The following is a 22,155-nucleotide window of genomic DNA, read 5'->3' on the forward strand; positions in this document are numbered from 1 at the left end:
GGAGGGGGCCTGGGTGGCTCAGTCAGTTAAACATCCGACTCTTGGTTTCAGCTCAGTTCTTAATCTCACGGTTCATGGGTTCGAGCCCCAAGTCAGGCTCCATGCTGTCAAGTGCAGAACCTGTTTGGGATTCTCTCTCTCTCTGCCCCTTCCCCCCTTGCACATGCTATCTCTATCAAAATACATGAAAAACTTTTTTAAAAAATTAAAAATAGAACTACCTTATGATCCAGCAATTCCTCTTCTGGGCATATACCCAAAAAGAATTCAAATCAGTATCTCAAGATATCTTGACTACTATGGTCATTGCTCCCATGGTCATCAACTGATGAAGGAATACAGAAAATGTAGTATCTACCTACAGTGGAATACTACTGAGCCTTAAACAGGAAGGAAATCCTGCCATACATGACAACCTTCGATCTCTCCCAGGTCCAGTAGGAACCAAGCAAGGTCATTGCCGTATTGCCAAAATACGCTTCCGGGCATCTCTTTCTCCTCAATTAGCGCCCATGAATTTTTGCTATCTACCAATTTAGTGTAGAGGATACTGAGATAAGCCAGTCACAGAAGGACAAATGTTGCCTGATTCCACTGACATGAGACATCTAAAATAGTCAAACTCAAGGAAACAGAGAAGAGAATGGTGGTTGGCTGGGGAGAAGGCTAAATGGGCACTGTTTAATGGGTATAAAGTTTTAGTTACGCAAGATAGACGAGTTCTCAAAATCTGCTACACAGCCTACTGCCTATAGTTAACAGCATTATATTATGCACTTAAAATTCTAACAAGGTAGATCTCATGTTAAATGCTCTTAACTACAGTAAAAACAAGGAGAAAGAAAACCTATGTTTACATGAAAACTTGTACATGAATGCTCATGGTAGCATTACTCATAATACCCACAAAGTAAAAATAACCCAAATATCCTTCAAATGATGAAAAGATAAAGTGTGACACGTCCATACAACAGAGTATTACTCAGCCATGAAAAGAAATGGAGCATTGATGATGCTACACCACGGATGGGTGTTGAGGGCGCTGGGCTGGGAGTGGGGAGAGGCCAGACATAAGAACCACATATTGTATGATTCCATTTGTATGAAATAAATGTTCAGAGCAGGCAAACAGATCCGTGGAGAGGGAAAGTAGATCAAGAGTGGCCAGGTGCTGTGAAAAGAGGGAAATGGGGGAGTGACTGCTAATGAGTACTGGGTTTCTTTTTGGAGTGATAAAAATGTTCTGGAATTAGACAATAGTGATCCTTGCACAGCCTCATGAGTAGATAAAAAACCACTGAATTATACGCTTTTAAAAAATATATTTATTTTGAGAGAGAGAGACAGTGAGCGAGCAGGGGAGGGGCAGAAAGAGAGGGACAGAGAGAATCCCAAGCAGACTCTGTGCTGTCAGTGCAGAGCCTGACGTAGGGCTCGATCCCATGAACCCAGAGATCATGACCTGAGCAGAAATCAAGAGTCAGGTGCTTAACCAACCGAGCCACCCAAGTACCCCTAAATTATATACTTTTAAAAGATGATTTTTATGATATGTGAATTATATCTCAATAAAAAAGAGCTCATCGTGGCATATATTTACAAAAAGAAAAATAAGGCAAATGGGGAAACGAAATGCTAAAGACAAGCTCTTGCAGAACAGGAGTCACATGTACGCTCAGATAAACTGCTGGATGTCTGGGGAAATGGTATTCTCGTATTACATAGTGAAATGGTGAACTGTCACAACCACGGTCAAGAACAATTTAGTAGCAGCTAGAAAAGGGGAAATGGGCATTCTCAGACCTAGCAAATGCACTGCCAGGTGGCTCTCTAATGTTCTGGACCAGAACCCAAAGAAAGAAATATATCTAACATCATGACTGAATACATTACACACATACACAAAGCTGAAACTAAATGTGTATGCACACTGCACTCTGATACTTTCTGCTCTGTTCTAGTTCTTTCTTTTTAAATACTGGTCATGAGCCAATAAATTGATTTCTCTACCCTTCATGGGTCATGGACAGAGTTCAAAAACTATGGCTTGGGGTCATGCTTGCACATTTACTCAAGGAGAGATTTATCAGATTGTTCACTGTAGCAAGGATTATAAAAATTAAAAAAAAATTTTTTTTAAAAAGGAGACCATCTAAATGGGTTTAATTTAATTTAATGGAGTAGGTAAATGGATAAAATAAGACATTCATATAATTACTACATAACAGTTAAAAAGAATACACGAGTTACATATTTAAAAGATTTTCAACTAAAAAGTATAAATAAATTTACATTTTTATCCAGGTAAGTGCTAAGCTAAAATCTCACCAAGTATATTAAAAAGTTAAGACAATCATGGAGTGCCTCATGAATGGCTCAGTCAGTTAAGCATCCGACTTCAGGTCAGGTAATGGTCTTTCAGTTCGTGGGTTCGAACCCCTGCACTGTTAGCACAGCACAGAGCCTGCTTCAGATTCTGTCTCCCTCTCTCTCTCTGCTCCTCCCTCTCCCTCTCTCTTCCTCTCTCAAAAATAAATAAGTAAACTTTTTTTTTTTTTAAGTAAGACAATCATGGGATGCCTGGGTGGCTCAGTCAATTAAGCATCCAACTTCGGCTCAGGTCATAATCTCACAGTAGTGGGTCTGAGCCCCATGTCAGGCTCCCTGCTGACAGCTCAGAGCCTGGAGCCTGTTTCAGATTCTACGTCTCCCCGTCTCTCTGACCCTCCCCTGCTCATGCTCTCTTTCTGTCTCTCAAAAATAAATAAAAGTTTAAAAAAAAATTAAAAAAAAAAAAAGACAGTCATGTGAAACTTTTATTTGGGAAACTTCTAAAAAAACTGCTTATTAATATTTATACAATATTATATTGATTTCTGAAAGCACTCCTGATCCTGTTGAATGTCTGAACATAATGTTTTTTAAAGAGGTAGGAAACACAACACCAAGATATCTCTACACACCTATTAGGATGGCCAAAATCAAGAAGATGGACAACATTAAATGCCGACGAGTATGTGGAACAACAGGAACTTGCATCATTGCTCGAAACAGTACAAAATGATACAGCTACTTTGGAAGACAGTTTGGCAGTTTCTTACAAAACTGAACATCGCCTTACATACAATCTAACGATCACACTCCTTGGTATTTACTCAAATGAGTTGAAACTGACATCCACACAAAAACCTGCTCACAAATGCTTCCAGCAGCTTTATTCGTAATTGCCAAAACTTGGGAGTACAGCTCAGGGGTAGGGCATTTGACTGCATAACTGCCAAAACCTGGAAGCAAACAAGATGTCCTTCAGTAGGTGAAGATACACTGTGGAACATCCATATAATGGAACGTTATTCAGGAATAAAAAGAAATGAGCTATCAAGTCATTAAAAAAGGTGAGGAACCATAAAAGTACATTGCTAAGGGAAAGAAGCCAATCAGAAAAGGCTACAGACTGTATGATTCCAACTATATGACTTTCCAGAAAAGGCAGAACTATGCAGACAGAAGATCAGAGGTTGCCAGTTCTGAGAGGAGGAGGGGGGAGGAGGCAGGAACAAACAGGTGGAGCACAGAGGATTTTTAGGGCAGTATACCTATTCTGTCTGACACAATAATGGTAGCTGCATATCAGTATACATTTACCAAAACCCACAGAATGTAGAGCACAAAGAGGGAATCCTGATGTAAACTGTGGGCTTTGGTTAATAGCAATATATCAATATTGGTTCATTAATTATAAAAAATGCATTACACTAAAACAAGATATAAACAATAGGGGGAAACTGGCAGATGGGAAGGTGAGTATGAGAACTCAGCAGTTTCTGATCAATTTTTCCATAAATCTAAAATTGTCCCAAAAAATAAAGTCTATTAATGCAAACTGGTGCAGCCACTCTGGAAAACAGGATGGAGGTTCCTCAAAAAAATTAAAAATAGAACTACCCCACAACCCAGCAATTGCACTACTAGGTATTCATCCAAGGGATACAGGCGTGCTGTTTCAAAGGGGCACATGCACCCCAATGTTTATAGCAGCACTGCCGACTATAGCCAAAGTATGGAAAGAGCCTAAATGTCCATCAACGGAAGAATGGATAAAGAAGATGTGGTAAATATATATATACGATGGGATATTATTCAGCAATCAAAAATGAAATCTTGCCATATACAACTATATGGATGGAACTAGAGAGTATTATGCTAAGTGATATTAGAGAAAGACAAATATCATATGACTTCACTCATATGAGGACTTTAAGAGACAAAACAGATGACCGTAAGGGAAAGGAAGCAAAAATAATATAAAAACAAGGGAGGGGGCAAAACATAAATATGTTTTGTTTCTCTTAAATATGGAGAACAAGCAGAGTGTTACTATAGGGTTTGTGGGAGGGGAGATGGGCTAAATGGGTCAGGGGCATTAAGGAATCTACTCCTGAAATCATTGTTGCAATATATGCTAACTAATATATGCTAACTTAAATTTACTTGGTTGTAAATTTTAAATAAATAAATAAATAAATAAATAAATAAAATAATCATAAATCTATTAATTTGTTTAAAGGTGAGGAAGCCAAAATGATGTCAAAAAACAATGAGCTTTATGGGAGTCAATTCAACAAGATAAAATGAGGACACTACAAATGTCAGACAACTAAAAGCAAAGTTTGCTTACTACTAACTTTGTAGAGACTTCCTAAACTATTATGAAAAATTAACACACCAGTTGCCCCCCAAAATAAGAATCAGATCCACCAGTTCTACAAAATCACGAAGTCAAAAATAATTACGTATTCCTAGAAAGAAAATTATGAAAGCATCTACCATACATTATCAGAAATGTAGAAAGAGAGCAATGATACTGAAAAACACAGAAATGAACAGTTGTAGGGCCTTGTTGTAATGCCTGACCGAAGAGCCCCTGTGTTACCCACTGCAGGCCTTAACTCCCTGGGTCTCTTTCTGGCATCTCTAAAATGGGAAGACTGCGCTTCCACTTCCCACCAAAATGGAGTAAGAGACTGAAATTACCCTCCTACCTGAAACCAAAAAAGAACAAAATACATGAAAAGGCAGTTCAAGACACTGGACATCAGGTAACAAAGGATAATGATCCTCAAGGGAAAGGAAACAGGTAAGGTGATCCCGTCCGTTGTCCCAGCTTACCGGCCAAGGCTCGGGCAAGGGAAACCCAGGCAGAACCCGACAGATTCCCTGAGTTGAAGAGACACAGCTGAGAGTCAGGGAGACCAAGAAAGCTGGAATTCCCAGGCAGAGAAAGATACAACAAACCCCAGGGATCTGCAGAGGGTCCACATCAAGAGTTCAGCTGAGTACTTACAAGCACATGTGCATGAGGACACTACCTGAGGCTCGAGAAACAACCATCCAAAAGGTTCAGAGGGAACAGTACCCCGTGCTCACAGACAGCCAAGAACAGGCCTGTTCCCTCAGCCAGACTGAAAAGTCCCATAATTCTAGAGTACTCAGAAGAGTACTGGGTGGTGAGGAGTAAATAGGTCTAGATTAAATACAACTCTGGTACCATTTAACAAACCTTTTTATTCTTTTTTTTTTTTTTAATGTTTATTTTTGAGAGAATGCGTGGGTGGGGTAGGAACAGAGAGAGAGAGAGAGAGACAGAGGATCCGAAGCGGGCTCTGTGCCTACAGGCTGACAGCAGCGAGCCTGATGTGGGCTTGAACTCATGAACCATGAGACCATGACCTGAGCTGAAGGCAGACGCTCAACCGACTGAGCCACCCAGATGACCCTGGATAAATATTATTTTTAACGGAATTATCAGAGTACACATTAAAGTTCCCATTTTGTTGTTTTTGTTCATTTAAAAGTCTGTTCTTGGGGCGCCTGGGTGGCGCAGTCGGTTAAGCGTCCGACTTCAACCAGGTCACGATCTCGCCGTCCGTGAGTTCGAGCCCCGCGTCGGGCTCTGGGCTGATGGCTCAGAGCCTGGAGCCTGTTTCCGATTCTGTGTCTCCCTCTCTCTCTGCCCCTCCCCCGTTCGTGCTCTGTCTCTCTCTGTCCCAAAAATAAATAAACGTTGAAAAAAAAATTAAAAAAAAAAAAAAAAAAAAAGTCTGTTCTTCCTTACCTTCTTCCCACCTGGCTTCTCCACAGTGAAAACTTCACTCCAGATCTGAATCCCAGTGGTTTCTGGGTCAGAGCCCCCTCTCCATGAAAATCCTGTTAATGGTTCTTCTGAGTCACCCAACCAGTTTGAACGGCCACCTTCCTTCTACAGGAGAAATAAGCAATATCCATTATATCTTAAATTTTGAGTAATTTTGCACATCAAGGACAATCCATGAGCTTATTTTGCTCTTTTGGACACAAAAGTCTCATTTTCTAACCTGAGATGAAATAATTCTCACTTACCTGGAAATATAAGTATCGTAGCATAAAGTCCAGAAAGAAGGATTTGCCCTTCCGGAAGGCACCAGCCACGGACACCACCACCACATCAAGGTCTCGGATGTGGTCCTGCAAGAGAATGCTGGCCAAAGCTTTCTCTTCTAGCTCAAAGGAATGCTGGTCTTTCTGAACCAAAACAACCTGCACTGGACCAGGCTTTCCAGTCTCCATGGCATCACCTAGATTGTTGGAGAGAAAAATATTAAGTTTCAAATCTTTTTTTAAATTTGTATTTTTGAACATGGGAAAAGCAAAACCTTCTTAAACAACACAAAAGCACTAACCATAAAAGAAAAAAATGACAAATTAGACTCCATGATAAAATTAAGAATTTTTGCTCATTAAAAGACATCATTAAGTAAATATGAAAGCCACAGGCTAGGAGAAAATATTCACAATACCTGTATCCAAAAACTCACATCCAGAATGAATACAGAAATCCATAAGAAAAGGACAAATATTCCAATTTTTAAAATAGTAATAAGCAAAAGGCACTTCATGAAAAAAGGATATCCAAATGGTCAATAATCATATAAAGAGGTGGTTCCATACCATTACTTAGCAAAGAAAACATAAATTAAAGCCATGATGAGATACCATCACCTGTCCATCTGAAAGGCTAAAATTTAAAAGACAGACAATATCAACTGTGGGAGAGGATACGGTACAACTGGAATATTCACACACATTCTGATGAGAATATAACCACTCTGGAAATCTTCTTGGCAATATCTATTAAAACTAGACATACCTACCATCTAGAAATTCTACTCCTAGGTATGTAAGAGAAATAAATGCTTATGTCTACCAAAAGACAGAAATACAAGAATGTTCATTCACATCAGCTTTATTCAAAATAGTCCAAAACCAGAAACAATCCAAATGTCCATCAACAGTAGAAAGGATGCCCGCCACTGCTAAGCCTTTTACATACATTTAATTTAATCTTCAGAACAATCCTATGAGGTAAATAATACCGCCCTGTATTTAAAAACAAGGATACTAGGTGGGAATGCAAGCTGGTACAGCCACTCTGGAAAACAGTATGGAGGTTCCTGAAAAAACTAAAAATAGAACTACCCTATGACCCAGCAATTGCACTGCTAGGTATTTATCCAAGGGATACAGGTGTGCTGTTTCAAAGGGGCACATGCACCCCAATGTTTATAGCAGCACTATCAACAATAGCCAAGGTATGGAAAGAGCCCAAATGTCCATCGATGGATGAATGGATAAAGATGTGGTATACAGATACAACGGAGTATTACTCGGCAATCAAAAAGAATATCTTGACATTTGCAACTACGTGGATGGAACTGGAGGGTATTATGCTAAGTGAAATTAGTCAAAGAAAGACAAATATCTTATGACTTCACTCATATGAGGAATTTAAGATACAAAACAGATGAGCATAAGGGAAGGGAAGCAAAAATAATATAAAAACAGGAAGGGGGACAAAGCATAAGAGTCATAAATATGGAGAACAAACAGAGGGTTACTGGAGGGGTTGTGGGAGGGGGGATGGGCTAAATGGGTAAAGGGCATTAAGGAATCTACTCCTGAAATCATTGTTGCACTATATGCTAACTAATTTGGATGTAAATTTAATTAATTAATTAATTAATTAATTAATTAATTAATATAAGGATACTAGAGCTTACAAAAGCTAAACATCTCGCCCAACAAGTTCTGGAGAAAAGCCTGAAAGGATGTTTAGGGGCTAGGACTTGCAGATCACTCTTAATAACCTAGTCAACATTTTAGGGGCAATTAATTCTTTAGCTCAAAATTAAGCACTAACTAGTAGTTTCCCTGACACAGTTGAATGCACAAAGATATTAATTCTTTGAAATTCAGAGCCGGGGCCCCTGGGTGGCTCAGTTGGTTAAGCGTCTGACTTTGGCTCCAGTCATGGTCTCACGACTCTTGGGTTCAAGCCCCATGTCAGGCTCTGCGCTGACAGCACAGAGCCTGCGTGGGATTCTCTCTCCCTCTCTCTGCCCCTCCCCTGCTTGCACTTTCTCTCTCAAAAATGAACAAAAAAACTTAATTTTAAAAAAAGAAAGAAATTCCGAGCCACTTAGTAGCTATGGATTTATGGAAAGTTTACAAAAAGCTACAAGTGTAGCTTAAGGATGAAGCAAAGCACTATCTCCCTAAATGTGAGTATGTGCCACAGGCATTAAAGGAGATGTTTCCATGTAGTTAAAAGGACAATTTTTATTCTAATAATTATGTATTTTAATGTGTATTAGGAAACAAAACCATGTTTTAACGGACTATTGCTTAGAAGGATGGCAAGTTTAAAAGGAGAATCAACTGAAAGTCAATTGAGAGGCACCTGGGTGGCTCAGTCAGTTGAGCGTCTGACTTCCGCTCAGGTCATGATTTCACAGCTTGTGGGTTCGAGCCCCACATGGGGCTCTATGCTGACAGCTCAGAGAGTGGAGCCTGCTTCAGATTCTGTGTCTCCTTCTCTGCCCCTCCCTTGCTCATGCTCTCTCTCTCTCTCTCTCTCTCTTTCAAAAATAAGTAAACATTAAAAAAATTTAATAATAAATTGAAAGATAAATATTAAGTAAAGCATTGTACAGGTAAGCAGGTATGGCCAAAATCACAAATATGGTTCCCAAGTTACTTTTGTCTGGGAAGGACTGAAGGTTGCATGATCACAGCAGGCAAAGTCAACAAACAGCATGACTGCCATACTGCACCCTTTAAGCTAAAGAAATTGCTGATCACTTTTTATATTTAAAATGTCAGCAATAGGGGCGCCTGGGTGGCTCAGTCGGTTAAGCAGCCGACTTCGGCTCGGGTCACAATCTCGCGGTCCGTGAGTTCGAGCCCCGCGTCAGGCTCTGGGCTGACGGCTCAGAGCCTGGAGCCTGTTTCAGATTCTGTGTCTCCCTCTCTCTGACCCTCCCCCGTTCATGCTCTGTCTCTCTCTGTCTCAAAAATAAATAAACATTAAAAAAAATTTTTTTTAATAAAATAAAATGTCAGCAACAAAAGGGTCTTGCCACTTTTTAATTTTTGGCAGACTACTGGAAAACAAGTTATAAATACACAATAACTATCATGGTATCATTGTGATAAATGTATAGGAATATTTTTCTTTCCCTTTACTGCCTGGATAAAAGGAAACATTTCTGTGAATATTCTCTCGCAGTTCTTTTTATTGCCACAATAGCAGGTGAATCCAGGAACTAAGGACCTTCAATCTTTCATATAAAAGAACTAACAAGAACAATTTATTCGGACCTTATGGATAAGCCACAGTGTTAAGTACTGTGCGATACTCAGAGCAGTTCCAAACAAGGTCCCTGAGATGGCTGGTCGCTCCCCCAACATTCATTTTCCCCTCCTGCTATGGCAACAAATTTTTAGGGGCGCCTGGGTGGCGCAGTCAGTTAAGCGTCCGACTTCAGCCAGGTCACGATCTCACGGTCCGCGAGTCCGAGCCCCGCGTCGGGCTCTGGGCTGATGGCTCAGAGCCTGGAGCCTGTTTCCGATTCTGTGTCTCCCTCTCTCTCTCTGCCCCTCCCCCGTTCATGCTCTGTCTCTCTCTGTCCCAAAAATAAATAAAAAATGTTGAAAAAAAAATTAAAAAAAAAAAATTTTTAGCTGGGCATAACACTGCCGGAAAGAAAAACGTTTTCAACCCAGTCCTGTAGCAGGGCCATCACCGTGTGCCTAAGTTCTGACTGGAAACGATATAACAACTTCCCCCTTTCCTGCTAGCTGGATGCTTCAGCGGGAGGGAGTCATCCTGCACCAGGCACATGAGGGCAACGCCCGGGAGCACTGGAGCAACAAGAGAGGCAGGGCCTAGGGCTTCATGCAGCAGAAGCGCCATGCTGGCTCGCTGTTATGTGAATGAATGCATGAATGAATGAATGAAACTTACTTGAAGGCTCTCTCAGATACAGCCAAACCCAATAACCCGTACAACAGTCCCGGGGGACTTCACAATTAAGTTCATGATGCTGGCTCTTTCAATTTCATCTATTCCACCATTAAAGTTTGCTGAGCAATGTGGACGTTCTGACACACAGCAGGCTCACAATAAACGACTGTAAAAACAATGAACCGTATGTTCTGGAATACGGTTGAAAGCTACGACCCCGAGGATGCAGATGGTTTTGTCAGAGCACCAGGCACAGGAGGTAAGGCTCCTGGGGCTACAGAGAAGATGGAATAAACCGATGACCAGAACGTATGCAGTTGTGCACAATGAACTGTGCTTCGAGAGAAGATGAAGATGACGGAGAAGGCCAGTTGGGAGAACAAAGGCGGTAAGACCGTCATTCATTTCTTCCTCTTTCCGCCTACAGCCCAATGAAAAGGAAGAGAACCGGGCTATGTTTAGTTGGAGGACCCGGGGTGAGCTTGCATTTCTCTTCACAACAGTTTACTGGGCACACTGCATTTAAAAAGATCTTGTTTCAGGGGCGCCTGGGTGGCGCAGTCGGTTAAGCGTCCGACTTCAGCCAGGTCACGATCTCGCGGTCCGTGAGTTCGAGCCCCGCGTCGGGCTCTGGGCTGATGGCTCAGAGCCTGGAGCCTGTTTCCGATTCTGTGTCTCCCTCTCTCTCTGCCCCTCCCCTGTTCATGCTCTGTCTCTCTCTGTCCCAAAAATAAATAAACGTTGAAAAAATAAAAAAAATAAAAAGATCTTGTTCCTTTGGTTTGGTTCCACTTAAGGGAAAAACCATTTTGAACTGTACACACCACCGATAATTCAATTTAAACAGAGTTGCTCTCTTTTCACCACACCATCTTTCTCTCTCACTTCCTAAGACAAAGAGACAGTATCATTGATCTTCCAAGTAAAAACTTTATTTCTACTCACACCTTTCCAGATGTTATATAAATGTCCTTTTTGTCTTAAAAAAAATTAAAGATTTTATTTACTTAAGTAATCTCTACACCCCACGTGGGTGTAGAATCACATGTTCCTCTGACTGAATCAGCCAGGTACCCCCCCCCCCAAATTTTTTTAAAAAGAGGCACCAGGTTGGTTCAATCGGAGGAGCACATGACTCATGATCTCGGAGTCGTGAGTTTGAGCCCTACGTGGGGTGTAGAGATTAGTTAAATAAAACTACAAAAATAAATTTTTTAAATAAAAAAATAACTGTCCTTTGCTGATTTATCTGCATATCTCAGGCTCCCTGATCCCTTAAGATCCCTTCATCAAAACCCTAGCTTAGGCCATACCACCTCCAATCTTTCTTGACAGTTAGGCACCGTCCCCAAGGGTTACTTTAATGATAGGACCTCATCCGTTAGGGCTGACCCTCGTTACAGCACAAAAACACATCACGACAGCAACTACACAAGGGGCTATCAAAACACTTTATGGACTGATGGCTCAAAGCTAAATCTCCATCCTCTAAGCCAAAGTTGTTCACGGTTCTCCCCACTGCCTTGGTTCGTCTAATTCCTTACTCCCCTCATCTTCCCAGGCAGATTTACATTCACTGGTCTTTCTACTGGAAGAAACTTAGGATTCAGGTCCTGTCCTGCCTGGATTCCAAAATTTCCAATGTACAACCTATTCAGCCATTTGTTCCCACCTCCTGAAATGCAAGCTCCCCCGACTCCAGGCAAACGATTATATTTAGGTGCTCACATTCACCTTCCCTCTGTCCTGATCCCTTCCAGCCCAGACTCTCAGAGCCTATCACTTTACCTGATATACTAAAAAGAAAACAGGCTCTGGAATCCAGAGGGCAGGGCTTGAATCTTTTTTCTCTCCCCTCTAGAATGTAAGCTCCATGAGGGCAGGAATTTTTGTCTCTTTTGTTCAATGTTAGATCCCCCAAGATCCCAGAACAAGGCCCACACCTAGTGGACACCCAATAAATACTTGTGGAATAACTGAATAAACCCCACCACCTAGTCTCAATGTGACTATGGATAAATTTCTTACCACTTGTAGCTCCATTTATTTACAAATTGAATACTCATTTCAAAGCAGAGTCTAACACATATTAGGAACTCAATAAAGTGGTCCCACTTTCCTATTTCCAATAAAACCTCATACCTACTATTATTCCACTCATTATAACACTAGCATTTGTGATCATGATTTATTACCCAGCTAGGAGCTTCTGGGAAGTAGGGAAACTGTCACATTCAGTCCCAGTATCTAAAAGGAAGAAGTTTCCTTGTATTGTGCACATTAACCCCAATAGTACATGTCAAGTATCTTAATAAAAATCAGTTTCTTCTCTTCCCTCTTGCAGTCTCCTTTCACCGCCAAACTCCTTGAAGGTATGTCTTCATCCATTTACCCATTCCCTTCTCATCACTTTGCAATCTTTCCTCTCAATCTCCCTGTTGAAACTATTCTCAGGTTTATCAATGACCTCTTGCCAAATCCAATGGCCCTTTCTTGATTCTCATTCAACTGTGTGACAACACAACTGCCACCTGCTTCTAGAACTTCTGAAAACCTTTGGACTCAGAGACAGCGCCCATTCCTAGCTCCCACCCAATCTCTTTACCATCTCCTTCAGCTGCTTCTTTTTCTCTTTGGCCTCCTGTGAGTTACACCAGCACTCTGCTTCAGTCTTGTGGTTCTCATTCGCTCCCTCAATGAGCTCTTTATTCTTGTAATTTCGCTATACCCTCTATTTTGGTGACGCAACTTCATTAATTCCTAACCTGCATTCAGGTCCAAATGTGAAACTGCCTAAGGGACAGATTCGCCTGGATATTCCACCATCACCTCACTCTCAGAAGTAATATGTAGAAATATACGGGTGTAGGAGTCAAGAGACGAGTTCCTGTTCCAGTCCTACCACTAACAACCTGTGTCATTCTGGGCATGTCTAGTCTTCGGTCTCAACTGTGAAATGAGTCAAGATTCAACCTCTAGAAACCCTTCCAGTACTAACATTTCCTAAGTCTACTTGTAGTGTCATCAAAATGAATCCTCTCAATTATTCCACTTCTCTGAAATCTCTACCTCTCAACCTCTACACCTCCCGACTCTATCTTCCTTTACACTATATCCCCAAATCCTATCATTTCCTCCTATGACTCAAGCTCCTCTTTTGGCAAAGGTTGTTACTCTAGTGAGGCAGAATGTACAGGAGAAAGGTCTTCCCCAACAACTGGGGCCCAGTTTTGCAATGACTCTTAACAGCATGAGTAAATCATTTTACTTCTCTGTGTCTCAGTTTCCTCTACAAAACCAGGCAGTTAGGTGAAGTGATTTTCTAGCTCTAAAATTCAATGACTCTTTAACAATTGAAAATTTCCTGGATATTTAAATCGGCCAAACTTGCTAGGTAACCCATTCATCCCTTGGCGTAATTTAAATTATACAGGACTGGCTAAAGAACGGATCAAAATTTATAACGATAAAAACATTAAAGCAACTTGCTAAGGATTCACACGAAAGCTTTCGAGGTTTGGGGTTTTGTTTTGAGGGGTTTTTTTTGGGTGGGGATTGGGATTCCCCCTAATTGCAATGAAATTACTCCCACTTCTCAGGAATCTTAAACTCTAAAGATCCAACCTCCAGGAATGGTAGTAGAAAAACTTTTAAGTGGCAACCTTACATGTCTTCTCCCTTTAGTGAAGCAATTCTTCCCCAAGATCTATAAATCTACTCTGACACAACAGTAATGCTTACTTATATGAACAGTTAATGTTCGTTTATATGAAGAGCTAAGGCTGTATTGTGTTTATATGAATAACAGAGACATTTTTGTACACATATAGAGATGTGGCCTGACCATAGTCACATCTGTCATCCATATACATATAAGGGAACTTAAAACCTATGTTCAAAAAAAAGTGTGTAGGACAAATGCTCTTTCATACTGCCAATTCTGATTATTGCTGTAATAGCTCATAGTAATACTGAAACAGCCATCACTTCAGGTATGTAGGAAATACTGAAAATATCTGGATAATTAAAGTCTTTTAACAGTTTGTGTGGAAGCTACAATCTTTTTTCCAATTACTTTTAAAGTACTGATTTATCCTTTACTTTTGGCACAACACACCTTAATCCGGACTCACCAACAGGTCTATATACACCTGTTCAAATAATCTCTGTGATAACTGCATTCAATACACTTAGCTCTGCACCAAAATGGCAAAGGCAGACAACCCAAGTGGAAAATTGAAAGACTTAACAGGTGAAACAAATTATCACAGGGAAGCATTTGTAGAGACCTAGCAAATTACAGCATTAACTCTTCCTAGAACGATCTAACTTTGAATGTTTAAAAGACTTTTTAAAACGTAGTTCCACAGGCTAAATTAAAAATAGGTGAGGGGCGCCTGGGTGGCACAGTCGGTTACGCGTCCGACTTCAGCCAGGTCACGATCTCGCGGTCCGTGAGTTCGAGCCCCGCGTCGGGCTCTGGGCTGATGGCTCAGAGCCTGGAGCCTGTTTCCGATTCTGTGTCTCCCTCTCTCTCTGCCCCTCCCCCGTTCATGCTCTGTCTCTCTCTGTCCCAAAAATAAATTAAAAAAAACGTTGAAAAAAAATTAAAAAAAAATAATAATAATAAAATAAAAAATAGGTGAGACTACTGAATCATAACTGGGCTTTTCAGGTCTATGGAAAACGTAACTTCTAACAAATAAATTCTATCAGAAAAGCATTTTAGGGGGGCACCTGGGTGGCCCAGTCAGTCGGTTAAGCATCTGACTTCTGATTTCGGCTCAGGTCATGATCTGGCTGGTGAGATCGAGCCCGTCAGGCTGGTGCATTGACAGTGCAGAGCCTGCTTGGGATTCTCTCTCTCCCTCTCTCTCTCTCTCTCTCTGCCCCTCCCCATTGTGCGCTCGCTCGCTCTCTCTCTCTCAAAATAAACAAACTTAAAAAAGCATCGTAGGAAAAAAAGTTTAAATTCCCCTCAAATATTTGAAAACACACCTGAACGGGGATAAATTCAATGAAACTAGTTAACTGGAAGCAGTTGCAACTGCTACTTCAGAAAATTCATACAGAATTTAGTTGATCAATTCGACAGTGTAGACCAGGGTTATTCAACCTGGGCATTACTGGTATTTGGGGCCAGATAACTCTCTACTGTGGGAAGCTATCCCATTCATTGCAAGATATTGAGCAGCAACTCTGGCCTCTACTCACTAGATACCAGTAATGCTACCCCCTGGTTGTAAGACCCAAAAATGTTTCCAGAAATTGCTAAATGTCCCACCGGGGCATAATCACCCTGGGTTAAGAACCACTAGAGTAGAGCCAGCCTCAGTGCTCATCTTTACTGCTCAGAGAGTTCCAAAAAGCAAATAAACTTCAGTTTCAGAAACATTTCTACTAAGTATAGTGTATGACTCAGGGTAAAGTTATGACCTGAGTTTTCCACTCTCCTTTTGAAACACATTTAATAAAGGGCAAGAGCAACACACCCAAAAACAGAGGCATATCATTTCATGCCTTGTTCTCGCTGGCAGTCTTTAAAGTTCCTAATTCAGACAAGGCCAGAGAAAACACATCATCATATGTGAGGGTAAGTACACTAAGACCTCAGCCAACTCCAACTGCTGGGTGTGGTTCCATTTGCTCATGGCTGGGGAGTGCTTTTATATACTGTATTCTATTCTGTCTTAAGGCAGGAAGTAGATACACATATTTTTTTAAGTTGTCTCAATGAAAATACTACTTATACGAAACAAAAGAGAACACTGGGGGAAATTTACATTCTAATCAATTCAAGGGCTTAAGAGGAATTTTTTCTCAATTCATCTGCCATAAAAAAAAAAAAAAGCTGTGTACTTTAGCACAGAATGCTGAACAAAACCGTATTTTCCTGGTCAGTTTTGTAGTGCTTTATGAACTTATAAAGATAACTATGACTAAAGAGTACTGAAAATTCAGAAATGCAGAGACCAGGCTGAATCTAAAAATGACGCCAGGCTGTATTATAGAAAAAAAAACATTTTTTTAATAGAATGAGTCCAATATTCATCCTATTTGACTCTTCCCTAAAAATAAGAAATCACCAAAATCAATTTGGTTACCTGAAGGTTTTATTTGTCTGTGTTCCAACTGAATAATGCTTTCTTAATTGGCAATATTTGACTTGGATGCCTTATCAAGACATAAAAACAGTTTTTTCACCTACTACACCAGTAAAGTCTATTTCCTAACTTGTAATATACTTTAGCTGTGAAATATATCAAGTTCTATCAAAATACATGCTACTAAAAAGTATTTTTTACAAATTTGCAAAGAGCATCAACTTCTCAATACAAATACTGATATTACGGGGACACCTGGGTGGCTCAGTCGGTTAAGTGTCTGACCTCGCTTCAGGTCATGACTGCGAGGTTGAGTTCAAGCCCCACATCGGGGTCTGGGCTGACAGCTCAGAGCCTGGAGCCTGCTTCAGATTCTGTGTCTCCTTCTCTCTCTGTCCCTCCCTAGCTCTGTCTCTCAAAAATAAACATTAAAAAAAATTTTTTTTAAACGCATATTGATATTACAAATTATAGTTCCCATAAAGTAACAAATCAATTCAAATGTAAGCAACCACCTACAGGGAAATTTTAGTATATATTAGTACGCAAATTAGAATTACTTGGGGTTAACTGTTGGCTGGCCCCTGGATGAAGTAAGTCAGAATCAGTGGGTCCCACACATCATCAGGTTTTAAACACCACAGGTTTTTCTAATGTGCAGAACTGAGAGAGTCGGCTCTACAGTGACTAAAGCTTTTTTTTTTCTTTTAAACAAAAGCTTTCCCCTCACTTCCCCCTTCCCCTGCCATGTTTTTTAGACAATATATTCCTAAAACTTCAGATAACTTGGGGAAATGTTTTCAAATTCAGATTAACTTTAAAATGCATCTGTGTTACGTGAACAATTTCTCAGTTCACAAGGCCAGAGAAACTTAACAGGCATGCCTAGTCATTATAGGCAAATTTTAAACCGGTTCTCAAACAAGTTCACACAACCCAGGTGCTTCATAGGAATCTTAATGGGCGCCTGGGTGGCTCAGTCGGTTGGGCGTCCGACTTCAGCTCAGGTCACGATCTCGCGGTTCGTGAGTTCGAGCCCCGCATCGGGCTCTTGGCTGATGGCTCAGAGCCTGGAGCCTGCTTGCGATTCTGTGTCCCCCTCTCTCTCGGCCCCTCCCCCGTTCATGCTCTGTCTCTCTCTGTCCCAAAAATAAATAAACGTTAAAAAAAAAAATTAAAAAAGGATACTAACCAAACTGTTAAATGACCTAGCACTGGGGATATGGGGAGGTCAGACAACTTTATACTGATCTCTTGCTTCTTACAATTCTCTATTATCTCATTTTAAATAATGAGTGTGCATTTAAACTTTTTTCTAAGATTTAGAAATCATATGAAAAACACAGTGCTGCAACGCAGAAAATCAATTTTAAAAAGCCCATTCGAAACAAGTCCTATTTAGTGAACGCTAAGAAAATTATGCCAGTACACACATTTATCCCCTATCGTTATTTTCCTTAATTTCACGATTATCCCAATGAGATAGTAAACGGTAGCTAATAAAACAACGTGCTGCACTAGTGTTATTTCTTTTCTTACAGAGATCCGTTTCATCCAAGCGTTTCCTATACAGGTGGTAAAAGCAGAAACAGGGATTTCTAGACTACAAGTCTAGTTTGGTACAAAGTCAAAAAAAGCACTCATTTGAACTTCAGGTCACTGCAACACTGAACACCTGACACAGATTAAAACCACGTAGGTTTTGCTTCTCCAAAGGCAAGCCAAAACGTGAAGTGACGTTTTGGGGTCCGTTAGTTCTTCCCTCCCTTTCACAAAACATTGCACCCAACTTCGCACTCAGATTCGAGGGCTCGGATTTAAGATTCTCCAAACAATGTTCTTTTTTTTTTTTTTTTTTTTTTTTTTGCTTCTAGGTTCTCGAGTAAAAACTTTAGGCGATTTCAGTTAACACACAAGCCAAGAACAAAGCTGGGTAAAATGACTGATGAAGTATCTATCCTTCAACCTATGGTCTCTATTTGATTGTTAATACTTTTGCTCTTTGTTAGGTCTTCGGGAAAGCCTCGGCACAACGTCCGGTGCCTAACGTCCTAGAAGAACTTCCTAAAGACCAATTCAGGCCACATTCTTTGATCTCGTTCACGGAAAGAAGGGTGATGTTAAAATCCACTCTCCTAATACTTGTCAGCGCCTCGAGGTCGTTAGGACGAAAATAAAGCTTCCAACTCCAAGACTTCGGAGTCCGCCAGCGCCTTGCCAAAGGCTGAACCTAGACCATCTACCTTCCCGCTCCCTGGGCCCCCGGATCCCGGGCCGCGAGCGAGAGAGCGAGCGAGCGAAGTGCCGGGCAGGGAGGGGGGCCGCAGCCCCGGAGCGCGCGCCGCTCGGCCAGGGCGGGGCCGGCGGGGCCGCAGTTGCGGGACTCCGCCCGCCCGCCCCACCAGCCTTCGCGCACTGCGGCCTCCCCCGCCCGCAGGGCCCGACCCCCGAGGCGGCCGCTCCCAGCCGGGAGCCAGGCGCCGCCCGCGCCGGATCCTCGCTACCAGCCCCCGGCCCCGAAGTCGCGGCCGAGGGTACCCTGGGCAGGGGCGCGCGGTACAAGCCCCGGGACCGAAAGGGCGGCGGTGCGGACGGGCGGTCTCCTTGGAACTATAATCAGGAGGGCGGCGGGGGCGGGGGAAATTGGGCACCTCACCTGCTCCTCCCGAGGCAGCCGCTACCGCTCGCTGAGGGGACACATTGGAGCCTCCGCCTTCAGCACAAGCAGCAGGGGCGCGGAGAGGGGCGGGCTGAGGCGAGAACCGAACCGGGCCCAAGAGGCGGGAAACGGGCGGGGCCTGGGGCTCCAGAAGAAACTGGGGAGAAGGAGGGGTACGCAGAGCTTGGAGGGAAAGAACACGGGGCGGGTTCTGCGAGGCGCGGCAGGCGCTTGGGCGGGCCGGGGGTGAGGGAGGCGCAAGCGACCGAATCCCGCCCGCCCGACGCGTGTGCTCGTGCGCGCGCTGCGCAGCGCCGCTGGCTACCTTGGACTGCGCAATGGGGTGCGGCTGTCCGTTGGGAATTGTAGTCCGGCGCCCTGAGTCCCAGCCTGCGGTCCCTAGTCTGCGCACTCATCCGGGGCGGGGAGGAAGCGGAAGAGAAAGGACTTGGCGCGGCTCTTCGACGACTGAACTACAACTCCCGACAGGCCACGCGGGGAGGGGAGGAGCGAGCCCGCTCAAGCCCGGGCCCGCCCGCGAGCCCCTGCTGGGATCCTGATCTTGCGACACGGTCCGGGGCGAGGGATTTGGGGTAACCGGCCTTCAGCCCCTACCCGCCGCGTTTGAGACGGTTTCGGTGTTTAAGGACGGAAGGGAGGCCTCAAACCGGGATGACGTGAGCGTCACGGTTTTTTAACGATTTTGACTTCACAAGGAGAGGAGGTCGTGACTTCATTACCACCATCATCAGCTTCACCCCGTAATCCCCTGCCTGGCCAAGGCTGGTGGTGCAGGATCACCACCGCCCTGATAGCTAAGAAATTCCAATGAGTCTCCTTCCACAGGCTTTGTCCAGCCTAAGCTATGGCCATGTCTGGTAAATGTCAGATTTACAGGAGCTTGCTTTGAAACTACTTTTGCAAGCACAACTCACTGATCAACGCAAAAGCAGGTTCTCCAAAAATGCTTTTATTCACACGTCACATATGATTGAGAAAATGTCAGTTGCCACAGTTGAAGAATCTTGTTATTTCGGATTTGTTGGGGTAGGGGCAGTTATCGGAGCTAAGTAGCTGGTGGAGCTTATAGGAGGCTAAAGCTGCCATCCCAGCACCACCACCACCTCTTGGTATTACCATTCCCTCATTCATTAGATAAATTATTATACTTTCTTCTGCCTCTGCCTTAACTATTATAACCTACCCAGAACCTCCTTCCAGCTACCTGTAGGCCTTGCCAAGCCTTTGAGCTGTCTTTAGTGCCTGAGTGATTAGGACAGAGGTGAGGAGATAGAGATAATTCTGCCTAATCTTACTAGAGAGACCATGTTTAGATTTCTTTTCCCCTGCCTTCCTATTCTTCCCAAACACTCAAGATCACTTGAATACTCTCCTTGAGGCTTTAGATTTAAGAGTCTAGATCTAGTCCATTTAGGCCAGCAAAAACCTAGACAGGGACATCAGGGCAAGTGGCTAATGGGGTTTCACACTAGGTGTGCAGGCCCTACAGGATGTGTCACAGCTACAGGGCATTATGTGGCATGCTCAGAAAGAGAGAGGGGCCAAAGGCCAATGACTGGTCACAATTGCACATACAGTGTAAGAATTTAAATTGGACATACATCCCAGAATTCTCTAGACCCTTTCCTCATCCATTTTCAGTAGACTTCTTGCCATATGACTTACTATGTTTTAAGTAAAACATAGTCTTTTAAATATTACTTATTTTGAGAGAGTGTGAGAGGGAGAGAGAATCCCAAGCAGGATTCACGCTCTCCACACAAGAGACTGAGCAGGGTTCAATTCCACAACTATGAGATCATGACCTGAGCCAAAATCAAGAGTCAGATGCTTAACCAACTGAGCCACCCAGTTGCCCCTAAGTAAAACATAGTCTTTTCACTTCTCTTCCATCAGAATAGGAAGTTTTGTCTGTTTTTGTTCACTGTTGTATCCACAGTGTTTCAAACAATGCCAGGCAGATAGTAGAAACTCTAAATATTTATGAACAGATAAATAAAGAAGGGATATGTGACACCTAACGCTGCTCACTCACTTTCTTGCTCCCTTAATATTAGTCCCGAACTTCTGCTTTTGAACAAAATACCCTGTTCTATTTAAGGGCTCCCAACGGAGATCTGCTGAAGTCCATCCTGTCAGGAAGTGACCAGTAAATGCTGACATTACATCTGTCTCAATATAATATCACCAAAGTCAGTGTTAGTTGCATTTGGAACAACAGTACAAATTATAGGTAGATTTTAAGGATTAGTCACAGCTCAGAAAACAACTCCTATAAACGAGAAAAAATGTTTTGTTGTTAGTGTCATTGTTTCTTCGCCAATAACCAGGGTCATCAAAACAGTAGACATTTAAAATGCTCAATATTGATAATACTGATTACAGCCTGCCTTTAGCCATCTCACTCTGAATTGAGTCATGTGGTATGCGAGAGTCTGGTGTTTTCCTTGTGGTTTTCCAGAAGCAGTGACATGTAGACATGTTTGAATGGCTAAGGCCACAGTGTTTGGGGTCAGACCAGCCTGTCTTTGAATTCCGGCTCTGATGCTTACTAGCTGTGCAAACTTGGGGGAGTTACTAAACCTCTTTGAACTTATTTCATTATCTCCTGCCAAATGATTCGAGTTGTTGTGGGTTAAATGCGATGTAAGTGTTGGGCAATTATGACTGATGCATAGTTGGTGCTCAAATATTGGTAACCGGAGTCATTGGGAAAAAGCAAACAAAGTCAGAAATATTCCAGATAACCAAGTGTTTTATGAAGCACACAAGTAACAAAATTGTTTTCTGCAGTGACATCCACTGTGACTCAGGTCCCAAAGCTTTCCAAAAATAGCTTTCCAGAATTGTTATGTGCCAGACATAGTGCTAGGCCGTATTGCTGATATATGAGTAAGACACATTCCTGTCCTCCAGAGACTCACAGTATTATGGGGTAAATAGCCAAGTAAATAATTATCACTCACTGTGACTGTGCTGGGACCCAATTCAGCCTTTTCTCCTACCGCCTACTCCTAAGATCCACGTTT

The 22,155-nt window shown here is 42.4% G+C and overlaps 1 protein-coding gene across 2 annotated transcripts in view; it reads right to left on the reverse strand.

Annotated features, from left to right (window-relative positions):
• Positions 1-19,527, reverse strand: part of ATL3 (atlastin GTPase 3) — a 52,150-nt gene extending 32,623 nt beyond the window's left edge. The window contains exons 1-3 of one of the 2 annotated variants that reach the window (XM_030331045.1): positions 19,431-19,527; positions 6,400-6,614; positions 6,116-6,259 (exon numbers count right to left, since the gene is read on the reverse strand). In XM_030331045.1, coding sequence (XP_030186905.1) covers positions 6,116-6,259; positions 6,400-6,614; positions 19,431-19,521 — 450 coding nt within the window. In that variant the 5' untranslated portion in view covers positions 19,522-19,527. Of the gene's footprint in view, positions 1-6,115; positions 6,260-6,399; positions 6,615-19,102; positions 19,336-19,430 lie in introns of those variants that run through there. The other variant, XM_030331046.1, reaches the window with a different exon arrangement.
• Between the last annotated feature and the right edge of the window lie 2,628 nt (positions 19,528-22,155).

The sequence above is a fragment of the Lynx canadensis genome, chromosome D1 (genome assembly GCF_007474595.2).
Source record: "Lynx canadensis isolate LIC74 chromosome D1, mLynCan4.pri.v2, whole genome shotgun sequence".
NCBI lineage: Eukaryota > Metazoa > Chordata > Mammalia > Carnivora > Felidae > Lynx > Lynx canadensis.